Raw genomic sequence first — 13,717 nt, forward strand, 5'->3', positions numbered from 1 at the left:
GGTTGGAGTTACGGTACCAAAGACTGAGCGGCGCGAGACGCACCCTACACACCAGTGCAAACTTTGTTGTAGCATCCTTGTAAGGTCTGTTTATGGCTGCTTGCTGGGGAAAATGGAAAGGCGAGGCTCTGACTCACCGACCGTGGCACTTGCCAGCGACAGACTGAGAATGGGATGGGGGAGGGGTGGGAGCGATCGGGAGTAGGGGTAGGGAGGTGATGCCCAGCGTGCGAGACGCTCACTTCTGTGAGGCACTGTACTGTGTTGGAGACTACACTGTGTAGGCCCTACATGACCTACTAAAGCCTGGTGCGTCGATATAGGCTACTTGGTGGATATGCGGACTTAATGAAGAACTAATGTGTTGACCGTTAGGGTGGCTTTTCCCCCAATTTATGTTCGTGGGCTTCGCCAGGTACCCAGGAAGCATATCAATAAAGCAGAGTGGGCCGAAAAAAATGTCGATATAAAAGAAATCTTTAAGTGAAGATATTGAAGAAAAAATTTTGTAATTGGAAAATATGTCGATATGTCAAAATGTCAATACATCGGCTGTCGATATAAGTGGATTACACTGTAAATTAGAAGGAAAGATTTTTGGCAAACCCAGAGCCCTAACACCAACCCTAACCATGCCACTCTCATCTAACAAAATTATTTTGACAATTTATTTAAATACAGACTAGCAAGTTGCTTGCTATTTTGTTGATAAAATGAAAGAACATTGTAAACCAGCACAAATGGCACAATGGTTCAGTTCTTCGCTTTCACACGCTGACAGTGTGAATTTGTTTCTTGTAAGAGGAAGTCATTTCACCAAGTATCGGAGCAGCCCTCTTCTTTTTAATCTAAATTGTGTCAGTTAAGGAATAAAAATATTCGCAACAAGTAAGTTGTATATGCCAGGATCAATAAGAAGAACGGTTCTTCCCTCTTGCCGTAAACAAGCATAAAAATATACTTAAAGTTAAAGTATGAACCCTCTCAAGCACTACATGTATAAAGAATACATTATGACAACAGATAAACTACTAAAAGAGAAGTGGGAGAGAACTTGCACTTTAAAAAAAAATCAAATGTACATGAGTAACAGTATTAAGTTTTGCAGTGTTTAAAGAAACTTGTCCTTTAAGTGAAACAAAATAGTAAGTGTTACACATAGAACAAAATTAATAAAAATGTCTCTTATTATAATCAAATTATAAAAATAGCAGCAGCAGCTATGACTTTTTGAACAAAAAAGGTCAAACTTATAGTGGAAAATCAATGACCTCAAGATACCTTCTGATCTTGAATGAGTAAAGACTTATCCCCTCATAATCAATTAAACATCTTAAAAATTGGTGTTGACGGTTGCTGGAGCTTAGAATACCCAAAAGAGAAAAAATTAAGTAGCTTTGCTAAGAGTGTTTTTTCCCCCCCATTGAAGTTCAAACTTAACTGTTCGTTACTGAACAAGTTATAAAACTCAAAACGAAATTTGTCTCTAAAAATATAATCTTGCATCGAGTTGAATTCATGAAGCATTCAAAAGTCCAAAACTTCTAGACTGCCTACTTGACATAAAGTAAAAATCTATGACGCTGAAATTTTCAAGTACCGGTACAGCTGAACCTGCTCTAACCTTTGGCAGCACAGTTATTTTGAGCTTCACAGAAAATGAAATAATCATACCATCAGTCTTTGTCATATCAGAACTTTTCATATCAACAATCATCACATTTGTCTTGTACCAAGCTAACGCTGAGTATTGACTATGAGATCATTTCTCTAACACAAAGAGTAAGCTCTTAACCCTCGTAGCGCTTACCGGAAGCGCTGAGCGGGCTCCGTGCCGGGTTCGCTTAGCCTTGACCGTTTGTGACCTGCCCCAGAGCGCTGGCCGGGTTGTTTGAGGCCCACGCGGGGAATGTTATTGTTTCATTTTGTATCTTGACAGTATGCACGCATACATTCACCAAAACCCTAGACAATTTATAAATTCAGAAAAGACTTCACTTTCCAGGGGTATGGTTTTTCAAAATAAAAAAGGGAAAGCTGTTAATGAAACCAATCATTCACTGTTCAGCGCTACAGGGTAATTGACCTAAATAAACATTATATAGAGTCTATCCCTAACAGAACCCACGAAGGCACGCAGTGCCTAGACCCCTGGGTTATTTTTTCCTTGATTTTGATTGGTTGAACCATTCTAGAGTAAAATTTTCCATTACAGAACTAATAATAGCATCGAAAGGTGACGCTATTTGCTCCAAAAATAAGGTGTTCCCCTAAATCGACAATAGTCGCCTCGCGCGCTTGGGAGCAGGCCCGCCCGTTGGCGATTATAGTCGCCTCGTGCGCTCAGCGGAGTGAGAGAGGGGAGGCGAATTTTGTCGCCCGGAGCGCTACGAGGGTTAAGAAAAGACTTGCATGTACAGAAATAAATAAGGATCACAACATAAAATCAAATCAGCATATAATTTTTAAGGGGCACCAGATCTATAACAGTGACATTTTCATAGAGCAGCGACAGTGAAGCGGAGGCAGTCGTGTCAGTAGCAGCCCCCTTTGGTACAGACAGAGTTGAGCACGTCGTGGGCCTCTCGAACACCGTTGGCAGCCGCATGTGTTATCAGTCTGTGAGACTCCCTAGAACAAATTAACAATATTTCAGCACACTTAATTTTCTTTTCATAGAACAACTTTTATCCTGCCAAGAACCTTGAGCCAAACTGCTTTCTTTTGATTTTAAGTCAAATGAATTATAACAATACCTGTACATGAAACACTGAAGATCTACAATAAGTTATGTGTGCATATAGGCTACTCTGCTACACCATTTGAGAAAGTTAGAAGTACCTCATTTTGTCTGCATGCCTTATGTTTACCAACAACAGAACTGCATTAAGCAAGGAGCCACATGAATTGGTATGATGTTCTCTGTAGACATCCTATAGATTGCCTACGACTTTTTACTTTAAAAATATGTTTATATTTAAAAAGAAATTCCTGAACTCTACAAAAGAATAAGATACCCCCCGGGCGATGCTACTGACTGAAGTGTCTTTAGGCCATTCCCAAAAGGGGGACATTAGCATGTTCTTATGCACAGTGGAATAGTACATCAGCAGATTCATCAATGTCATGCTCATAACTGTGCCTGAACTGTAACAGGAAACTGCTGCTTTTTCTTTCCTAATCCTTACTATCGTCATTTTCCTCTACTTCTTTTGTAAGTTTGTGACACTCTTGTGACCCGCTACCCGGGTGCCTTGATGGTCGAAGCAGACTTTGTGCTGTTGAAATTACAAAGGTGAGCAGAGTAAGCCTGATTCCCTGAAAGGACTTCTCTGTTGACATCCATCCTTTGGTGTTCATATGACCCTATGCGGTTGCGAGCTTCGTAAAACCTCTACTAAAACTAAACTAAACAAAAAAGAAAAAGAGCTTTGAGAAATATTGAATAATTCCAATCTGAAAATAAATAAAAGAAGTTCCTGACCTCTTTTCTCAGCCCGGTTTAGCTTGAGAACAGAATAAAAAAGCACATCAGCACAATTACAGCCATTTTGCATGAAAAAAGGCACAACATACAGAAAGAAATAGCAGAAAAAACGTAATGAACAAATATCTACCAGTTAAACCAGTGCCGTCCTCCAACCATCAACCGTTCTTTTCTAAATAAGAATTTAAGAGTTGCTTCTTACCCTGGTCTCAGCTCTGTCTTGTAGCCCTTGAGGTGACCAACAGCTAAGTTATAAGCAGCATGAGGATGACCCTGGTCAGAGGCTTTCCTAAAAGAAAAACCAAAATCACATAGAATATACAGTGGAATCCTGTTATAACGAGAGGGAGGGGACCGGTTCAAAATGTCCGTTTTAGCAGGATTCTTGTTGTAAGGGATCCAGTAATAAATTCAAAGGAAATAATAAAGTAGGCCTAATCTAAGCGTTTGGAGTTCTGTTTATTTCTTTTTGTTATCTCCTCGATGATGGCTTTGTTCACCTCTAGGTGTTACTTGATCAAAAATTGAACCAGGTTTCTTTCTCTAGCGTGAGCGATGTTGACAGCTCGGCGTTGGCTATCAGAACGAAAGTTCCCTAGGCTAACTCGCCCGCTGTGTTTTCCCCCACCCCACCACATCCTGTGGTGCATTCCCGCGTCTGCTTGCGCACGTCATACATTCGCTCCATAATCCATCACAGTACTGTGACCTCTCCATCGCCGCATCAGAGAAGTGAGAGGCATGATAGGCTTAGATAATCTACACTAGGCTGGCCTATCACTATTAGGCAATGGGTTCTGCTTCACAACGGCTTGTCTGTGTGTGCCACACCCTCCCCACTCATTCGCTCCGGTCTTCATCATTGGCACACATGGGCTCTCCCATTCTTTGTTTCGCTTGATCACCAACAAGTTTCTCAACTGGCGAGGTTTTCATGTATACAAGGCCTTTAAGCGCTGTGCACAGCAGCAGCAATATTCCGCAATAACCGACTCGCGCTTTTATCTGATTGTGCTATAGCAGTATTTTATTTACAAACATAAAGAAGAAAAAAACCTGAGGTTTCAGAATAATGTCTTTATATTATTTATTATATATGACTTCTCGTTACTTCAGGACTTGTTATAAGTAGACTCCACAGTACTGAATTCATAGCTGCCAACTTTTCAAAGCCAAAAACAGACTCTACCCATACAGTAGACCAAGATGGTGGGCATTGGCCAAATAACTCTTCGTCAAACCTTTCACGCACTTTTCTGCATTCATTATATTCAACATTTTCAAAGAATACGTGCATCAAAACGGTCTTAAAAATTCAAATTTTTCCTTCAGCATTAGCAAAATAAGTGAGGAGCTACACTAAATAGCAAAGAATATATGACTCAGACCCTACGATACGTATTAAATACATTTTACGTTCTGAATCAATCAATGTGAATCAATCAGCCATTTGGGTAAAATGGAAGATGCTTGTTGATGATTGGGACAGAAGACATTTCTAATATTAAATTTCTAATATTTTAAGAACCTAAAATATTTGTTCGATTTTACATGTGATTTATACTATTGGACAGCGAAACAATAGTACATACCTCACTAAAATACTTAAGAATATCAGCATGTACACAAAAACAAAAATAAAAGCCTGTTAAAGCGTTAAACATGTTTACAGGTGAAAAAAACTCCATCGAAAACTTTAAAACATCACTTGACTTCTCGGCTGTAAGCTTACAAAACACTTTTTAAAATTCACAGCAGTGTTTATAAAAAGAGGTTTTCTTTGTCAGCGTAACCATTGAAAAAAAGAGTTTTTCCGAAATTTGAATTCCAATTTATTAAAAAAAACTATAATAGTCACAGTTTCACTTTGATTTTTTTTGAGCAAGTAGGGTAACTGATCAGGCTTTCAATGTAGCAAATAAACAATTTCAGTGCCAAAATGAAAAAAAGGCGTATTGTCAGCTTCTGGCAGTACTCTCCTCTCTGCATTCACAAACTTCAGCAAATCAACACAGCCTGGTTACTAGGGCTGGATTCTGCTCGGTTAATCGAAGGCTTGCAAAGCAGCGGACGGCTCGTGCTAGAGGCTTGTGAGCAGGCTTGTGATTTGCTTTGCCTCCCGCTTGCTACCGGGGGGAACTTCCAGTGAGTTGTGATTCACGGACAGTCCTGCTGTACTGTGTCGTGACGCCGCGAATCTTCATTGCTGTGGACTCAGTACATATTACAAAAGATTCTCTGGTTATTTGGGTTGAGAGGCTTGCACCAAAAGTGCAAGATCGTTTGTTTTTTTACATAGTTGTAAAAAACAAAAAGCTCTATTCAATGCACTTTAAAATTAATATTGGATCGGCTATTCTCACGATGTTAAGACCTGTCTATTCTTAATGTGCACGAACCAAGCGCTTCACCGTCGCACGCAAAAGATCTCAGTTCGATTCCCGTATGGGGAGAAATTTTTACTGAGAACCTCCGTCTTTCTGCTGGGGCTTGCTGTATCGAGACGGCACAAGTCAGCAGGTCATGTTTCGAGCTTGTCCTGGGACATTTCACTAGGCCTAGCGCAAATCAGTACTGTGTGAATCGTGGGACTTGTGGCTGGGGACGGGATTTGAGACAAGCGGCTGTCCGCTGCTTTGCAAAGCCTTCGATTAATCGAGCAGACTACAGAGCTATGCCGCACATTGACACTGTGGGCGGGATCTCTCACTTTCCCACTCTCTCTTTTTCTGATGTAAGTGGCTTCGCGGATTGCTAGTTGCTGTGGACTTGAAGTTTAGACTAGACCAAGGAGGTTACAGTTTGCGCTAGACTCAACTTATCATGCTGGTGATTTGATTTGATGATCGGACCTAGTGATTTGAGGCTTGTGACTTGAACTAGGGGCTTGCGAGCATGAGCGGGTTTGCTACCGGGGTACAGCCCTACTGGTTACTTACTTGAACCACTCCATCGCTTTATCCGGGTGTTTTTCAACTCCTTTTCCTGCAATTGATAGAAAAGGAATTTTTAACATGGATAACTTTCATTTTTCAATTCTTTAATTTTTTGAGTCTGCAGAACAAAATTAAATGCCAAAAAAGTTAAATGACAAAACTGAGTTACCACATGGTATAAGGTCAAAATACAGTCAAGTGCCATGAGAGTGAGAGATTTACTCATTATTCAAATAATGAGAAATACAGAATGATTTCCGAGCATGCATGCTTCTGAAAATGCCTGCCAGGGTCAACCAAGGCTGAGAGGGATATGTCATCATAGCAGAAAGACCAAGATAGTCAATAAAAATTCCCCCCCACTTGGGAATCAAACTTTTATCTCCTACCTGAGACAGTGAAGTGCCTAATGGAAGTACCACAGAAGTCTGTGAAGTTATCATCCAAACTTGCAAAACTACTGTCTTGTACATATTACAATAATAGCCTTAGCACTCAATTTCTTTTTTTTTTAGGGTTGGGGGTTCTTTTCTTACTAATTACTAAGTTCAAGCAAAGTTTCTTGCTAGAAATGAAAAATAATTTTTGAATAAGAAGGGCATTATACTTATACAGTAGTCTCCGCCTAAGATCCCGGTGCTCGGGAGCAAGGGAAATGCGGGATCTTAGTCAAACTGGGATCTTAGCCGACGAACCAAGAGAAAAATCTAAGGTGACCTATGTTAAGGCTCACAATCGGTAAAATGATCTCCCTCCACTCTAAAATGAACTGGGTTGGGTTTATGATATATGGCGAGCAAAGACTGATTAACCTTGATGACCTATCACAGTGCATAGTGGCATGAGGCGTGCTACTTTCACTTATTATCTTATCATAAATCTCCAGATCTAAGCTTATGAAGTTGCCCCTTCCCTTTACCTGTTGAAAATTTACAGCTTTTCATCTCTGACTAAGTTCTCCAGCCTTTGTTGTTACGCACCATTACCTTGTGACCACACCAATTAAAATTTAGTCTGTCTTGCAAATTCAGGAACACAAAAAACTGCTGCAGTGGTCAGGGAAGAGTTCACAGTTCCATGTGATCCCGCCAGGAGCAAGGTAGTGTAAGTTTAGGTGGAGAGCTCAGATGTGACTGTGATATTTGGGGAAAACAAATGCGTCGGTCAGTTCACACATTGGTGTGATCCCGACTTGAGCAAACATTGTACCATTTCATCGAGTTGTACAACTCTTATGTGATCACTTTCAAGAAAGTGGCTGATATATGATGCAATGGGCAGTTCATTCATCTCAACTTTTCCCTCTTGGTTGATCATCTGTGCCTGCCCGAGTTTTTAATCCATAAATTAGGATCAGAAAAGCGGGATCTTAGCTGAACGAAGACCTTCAAAGTGAATCAGACCGGGATCTTAGGGGTGATTTTGTATAGTAAAAATTCTGTTCTTTTAAAACAGCGGGATCTTAAGCCAATTCGGGATCATAAGCAGTGGGATCTTAGGCGGAGACTACTGTACTTTTATACATCCTCTCTTTGTGATAAAATCTATGCTCAGAATGTATATATATTTACAAATTATCCTCTTTTTTTTTTTTACAGCATTTGTGGGTGATAATTTGTGCGGTCAACTCTTGGTTATACTACTAAAGTCAGCTCTTTTTTTAACATACCCATTGCTTCGTTGTGCACTTCTATGGCTCAACCTTTTTTAAACACCACATGTATGCTTGAAGTGGACCAGCACCAAGTAGGCCCTGTTGTATTAATGAAGCTTTGTAACATAATCAGTATAACCATGCAAAATGCGATACAGCAAAAAAATAAGAAGAAAAGTCAGATATAATTTAAGTACTTAAAATTATACCTTACTTTTCTCTTATTTCAGTTCATATTCACCATGCAGATATCTTTGTCCTACTTGGTGCTGTGCAACGTCGTATCCAAGATGGGCGTAAGCGTGAGTGACGTGGAAGTGAACGTTGTCAAAGTAGAACCAGCAGTAAAGAGCGCCAACCACAGTAAATATCACCATCAAGACCTGTAACAAATGAGAAAGTCAGATGTGATAAGATAAAACTTTACTTGTTCAGATGCTGGCAAATTGGTTTGGTATTTCACCCGACATACACACACACACACACACACACACACACACAGGCACCTTTGGTTTATTTCAGATTTTTTAAAGGGGTAGGATGACTTTTTTGGTCATTTTTGTTCATCGACAAAGTGTAGGGCACCTGCCAAATTTTGATTTCACAGGAAATAAATAACACTATTCTTGTGAAAGGGAACAAAATGAATGTCTGTGAACATGCCGCTCTCATCAGGGCTGTGACAAATGACCACTCTACCAGGAGAGATCACATTCATTTCAGGAATAAGTTTTGGCAGATAAGTGCTTTACATTAATCAGGCCTAAATGTCAATGGCATAAAGGGAATACCAGAACATTCCTTGAGGTATACAGTAGGCCCCATTGGTGTACATATCCTGGTCAGGGGGTTGTCCTGGCATTATTATGCATAATAATTGCTACCATTTCAGGCTCAGAGCAGTGTGTTGTGTTTTCCCAAACCCATAGCATAAAATGGTTTGGACATCTGTCAAGACTACAACCAGACAGTAAAGCAGTGAAACCATAGGCCTACAACCAGAGATTAAATTGATATACAGAGGAAGCTAATAGGCACGCCGAGGAGAAAATGGAACAAAGCAGGTCAGAGGTACATTAGACAAAAACATACAACCATGCAACAGGTGATACAACAATTAAATAAGAGCAAGACATTTGACTCTCCCCTCCACACCATGTGGTAACAGAGGCTGTAAAAAGTAAATAAAGTTTAAAAGTAAGAGTGGCACATTTCAGTAACGGCAGTGAATTGGTCATGAGGGCTACAACTGACGTTTGTGTAATCAAAGTTCACAATAAATTTCTGCTAATAAAATTGGAACATTCTATTGCTTGTAAGGGAGCTGAGATAAAAATTAAAGGAATGATTGCAAAACAGCTGAAAAGTAGACTAGTTACAACAGCTGAAAAGTAGATTAGTTTATAATTATATAATTAAGAAGTTACAAGAGATTCCTATGTATCATACTTTAGCCATAGAATATAAAATGAGTCAGTCCACCACTATTGACTATATCTTTACCAATCTCTTTCTAATATATCCTATTTTCTTACGTTCAAACTCACTGTTTCAATTTTTTCCGTTAATAATAGGCTAATATTAATTTAAAGACTAAATCTACGAGGGACGTCCCGAAAGTAAGTACCGTTTTCACATCTCTCTGAACTGGGTCAGGATATTCCCGTTTTGCACCACAGTGGGTTGATGTGTTCAATACTGAACGGGAAAGAGCCCTCAGCTTCCATCTTGCCGTTGTAAACAACAATCTACAACGCTTGTAAAACATCTCGCCCAGTTATTTCCCTTCCAGTTTACACAGCCACATTTAGTACCAAACATCTTCCACCCTTTTGAAGCTTCAACATGTCTTCCAAGATTGTGAAAATTATGCTGACAGTGAAATTCGGTATGTTATTCGTTTTCTGACTGCAAAGAACACGAAGCCTCGCGATATTCATAGGCAGATTTCTGAAGTGTATTGTGAAAATGAAATGGGCGAAAGCATGTTGCGGAAATGGGTTCGCATGTTCAAAGAGGGACGAGAAAATGTGCATGATGAACCCAGGAGTGGGCGTCCATCTTTGGTTAGTGATGATTTATAAACAAAGTTGACATTAAGGTAAAAGAAGACAGGCGTTTTACTCTTTCCTCACTCTCTTCAAACTTTCCTGACACTTCAAAGTCGCTTCTGCATGAAATCGTCACCGCATAACTATTTGGGTTATCAAAAGGTGTGTTCACGCTGGGTTCCCAAGCAGCTGACACAAGCGCATAAGGATCAACGGGATATGACTTTCTTACTCATATTGTGACGGGCGATGCAACCTGGTTGCACCACCCCACGCTCGAGTCAAAGCAGCAGTCGATGCAGTGGAAGCATACGGATCTGCCCCAGCCAAAAAGTTCAAGCAGGCCGTATCAGGAAAAAAAGTCATGTGTACAGTGTTTTGGGACAGGCATGCAGTTCTTTTAGTAGAATATTTGGGGAAAATGGGATGACAATTAACTCTGATGTGTACTGCAACACACTTAAAAAACTGCGTAGAGCGATTCAAAACAAAAGACATGGAATGCTAAGCGGCGGCGTTGTTTTGCTTCACGATAATGCAACTCCTCACAAGTCTGCACAGACCCAAAACCTGTCGCCTCCTTTGGATGGGAACAGTTGAAGCATCCATCGTACAGCCCAGACCTGGCTCCAAGTGACTTTCATCTGTTCCTGCATTTGAAAAAGTTTTTGGGTGGGCAGGACTTCGACTCAGATGCTGATCTCACAGGAGAAACTCGACATTGGCTGACATCGCAGGCGACAGCTTTCTACGATGAGGGCATTCAGAAGCTCATCCCACGCTATGACAAAGGCTTCAACAGTTCTGGTGACTACGTGGAAAAGTAGTCATATATAAGGTATTAAAAAATGAATCGTTTAGATTGGGAAAATTATTTCTTTAATAATTATTTTAAAACGGTACTTATAGAGTCTACTTTCTGGACGTCCCTCGTATATCACACTGATTACCGAATCCTCCAGTGTCACGCTGGCGGGAACTGTGGTGTGTGGGACGCCACCAGTCGCGCGTGCGATGACTGATACACAAGGTAGAGTAAAGTCGGGTGTCACGTCCACCTGGTCTAAGCGTCCACTCGCTGTATTTCGTTATTCATCGGTGTTGGATCGATTCCGGTCGTGTAATTAAAAAGTATAAGCAGTTTCCATTTCATTTCGCATTTTACTTTAGTTTTTTACACTCTGGAAGTCGCCATTTTCTGATAATTAAAAATTTGTCTTCTTCATTAGCGAGTTACACTAGCGGAGACGCTTATTTGCTAGTCGGTTGCTTGGCAACTAATAAACTCCAAGCGCCCTTACTTGCTTTTATTACCCTTTACAAAGGTTGTAAAATATAACTGTGTCCATCGTGCCGTTCAACAATGGAAATTTGGCCCAAGAGGGGGGTGGACGCGCTTACCATACCAAGTTTTAGTATGGTCTGGTCATGCATCCATGGGTGGTGGCACTCACCGACCGAGTAGATTCAGTATGGTGAATGCGTGCACGTATTATAAAAAAATGAATACATGTCATTCACTCAGCCACCTGTAGACATCTATTAGTATTACCAATCAAAAGTTTATTGTTGAGAAAACTTTGTTTTTTTAAATCCCATCATCATTAGATGTAGAGATCTAGATTTATATTGTCTACATTTTTTAAAAAATAAAAAATTTGTAACATTAAAAAACCCCAAACAAAAGTCTTTCATGTCTGGATGGCCTTAGTGGCAATGAATATTATAAATACATAAAATAGTGAGATGTTAAGAAAAAAAGAAGATGAGAAAGAGGAAGTGTTTCAGGTGAAAGAGCCAAAGAAGAAGGAAAGAGAAGAGGTGAAGAAGAAGAAGGCAGAAGAGAAGGTGAGAAAAAAGAAGAAACACGAGAAGGCTGAAAATAAGAAGAGAAAGCGGAATGAAGCTGCTCTGAAAAAGCTGTTGAAAGGTAGGAGAAGAAAAGAGTGAATGTAGAAAGTGACTGAGAGAGTGGTAGAGACGAAGATATTCTGATAGATGATGAGAGTGAGGTAGATGATGAAATGCATGGGATGATGGACAGTAGTTGTAGAGGGTGTCGGAGCCATGGACAAGGACTGTAGGTGCAATGTGAATTATGTGATAGCTGGAGGCATGCAACATGCTGCAGAAAGGAAGAATTGAGTGGGAAGACAGGTCGAAGAGCTAGGAGCAGTGACTTTTATTTGTGATGTTTTCATGCCCACTATTTCATAACTCCCTTGTACTTACCATCCATCCACTTAAATTACTGAATATTACAAACTAAAATTTAAAATAAATCTACATAAGTATAAAGATATTTGGTTGTAAATTAATAAATAGAGTCTGCATGTAAATGTTTTTTGTCACTTTATCTACTGTAAAATAAATGAAATACCTTAACATAGATCTAAAAGTTTTATTCATTTATATTTCTTACATAATGAAGAATGAGTTAGTGGATAATAATATGATGAAGAATGACAGACTGGGTGATTGTAGATCTAGATCCTATGTTTAATCATCATTTATTTCTAATATTATGAAGAATTAGGGGGTGGTGGCACTGACCAGGCCTAGTGGACGCATTCACTAGAAAAGTGGATGCGTCACCAGACCAAAGTGGGCACACTAAAATGCAACGTAGAATGAATTCTATTAAGCATACAGAGATGATAACAAAGTCTGGTCATGCGTCCAATTCTGCCGGTCACGCCGATACTTTCAAAATTTGAATCGATACGAAAATAGCCGAATTATGGCTTTCTAAAGGCCTTAAGGTGGACGCACACCTGACTTTACTCTAAAGGCACACTCTCAAAGGAAAATCATGCATGCCACTTGGGTTTAGAGATAATTCATGACAGCTTTCTTTGGACGTTTTGCACGAATAAAAAAAAGGGGAAAAGGAATATAAGAAGTTAATTTGGTGCAGTGCAGAGTACAGTTTCGTTCGTTAAAGTCAAGACCTAATAAAAATATGGAGGTGGGGGTGGGGGTGGGGGGGCTGAATTTTATCCTAATTTGATGTTTTGCAATTAGGTTGCATCCCTGCTCTTTGTGTAGCCTAATTCAAATAGTATTTGGTCTTCAAGACTTCTGGATTTCTTCTCTGGATGTAAACAAATGGATCGTGGACTTTAACGAACGGAACTACAAGATCACCCTTGCGTTGCTTACTGCGCATGCCAGAAGTAGTGAATTGAAGACATTTATTTACTCAAATATTTTGGCCATACCTCCAGTACTCGCACATACGTTGGGTCTTCATTAGCTTTTCTCGCTAGTTTAAGTTTCGCCTTCAAAGGTAAGCTTTGTGGGTCCCATTTGACATTGGCTTCCTCTCGCTCAGAGAGTAAGCGTTGTCGCACGTCTTGGTCTGCCATCTTGTTTACATTACGCAGGATGCGACGTGTCAGCATCCCTCATGCTGTTGCTATGGTATTGTAACACGGGAGGTAATTCATGAAAAAGATGGGGTGAATTTTGAGAGAGACAAGGAAGCAAAAATAGGTTCCCCTTGAAGATAGCATCACTGTGTCTGTCATGTCGAGAACAAAAGACACTTTAAATTCATTTTTAGAATGAATAGAAGGTCAAGCCAAAG

The 13,717-nt window shown here is 40.0% G+C and overlaps 1 protein-coding gene across 1 annotated transcript; it reads right to left on the bottom strand.

Moving 5' to 3' along the window:
* Window positions 1-1,043: 1,043 nt before the first annotated feature.
* Window positions 1,044-13,499, bottom strand: LOC101854107 (secretory immunoglobulin A-binding protein EsiB). The gene is made up of 5 exons (XM_005103465.2): window positions 13,350-13,499; window positions 8,319-8,460; window positions 6,427-6,472; window positions 3,690-3,776; window positions 1,044-2,631 (listed from the first exon to the last, which is right to left on the bottom strand). Exons 1-5 carry the CDS (start codon window positions 13,494-13,496, stop codon window positions 2,535-2,537), a joined length of 519 nt encoding a protein of 172 aa, XP_005103522.1. The 5' UTR covers window positions 13,497-13,499; the 3' UTR covers window positions 1,044-2,534.
* Window positions 13,500-13,717: the final 218 nt, after the last annotated feature.

The sequence above is a fragment of the Aplysia californica genome, unplaced genomic scaffold, assembly GCF_000002075.1.
Source record: "Aplysia californica isolate F4 #8 unplaced genomic scaffold, AplCal3.0 scaffold00373, whole genome shotgun sequence".
Classification (NCBI taxonomy): domain Eukaryota; kingdom Metazoa; phylum Mollusca; class Gastropoda; order Aplysiida; family Aplysiidae; genus Aplysia; species Aplysia californica.

Bases quoted from the DNA above. Each gene is read 5' to 3' on its own strand.
- LOC101854107 (XM_005103465.2), bottom strand. From the start codon at position 13,496: ATGGCAGACCAAGACGTGCGACAACGCTTACTCTCTGAGCGAGAGGAA. The intron at 3,777-6,426 runs GTAAGTAACCAG...TTTTTCTTTTAG, and splicing joins AAAGCGATGGAGTGGTTCAA to GAAAGCCTCTGACCAGGGTC. The intron at 2,632-3,689 runs GTAAGAAGCAAC...AATTTGTTCTAG, and splicing joins AAGACAGAGCTGAGACCAGG to GGAGTCTCACAGACTGATAA.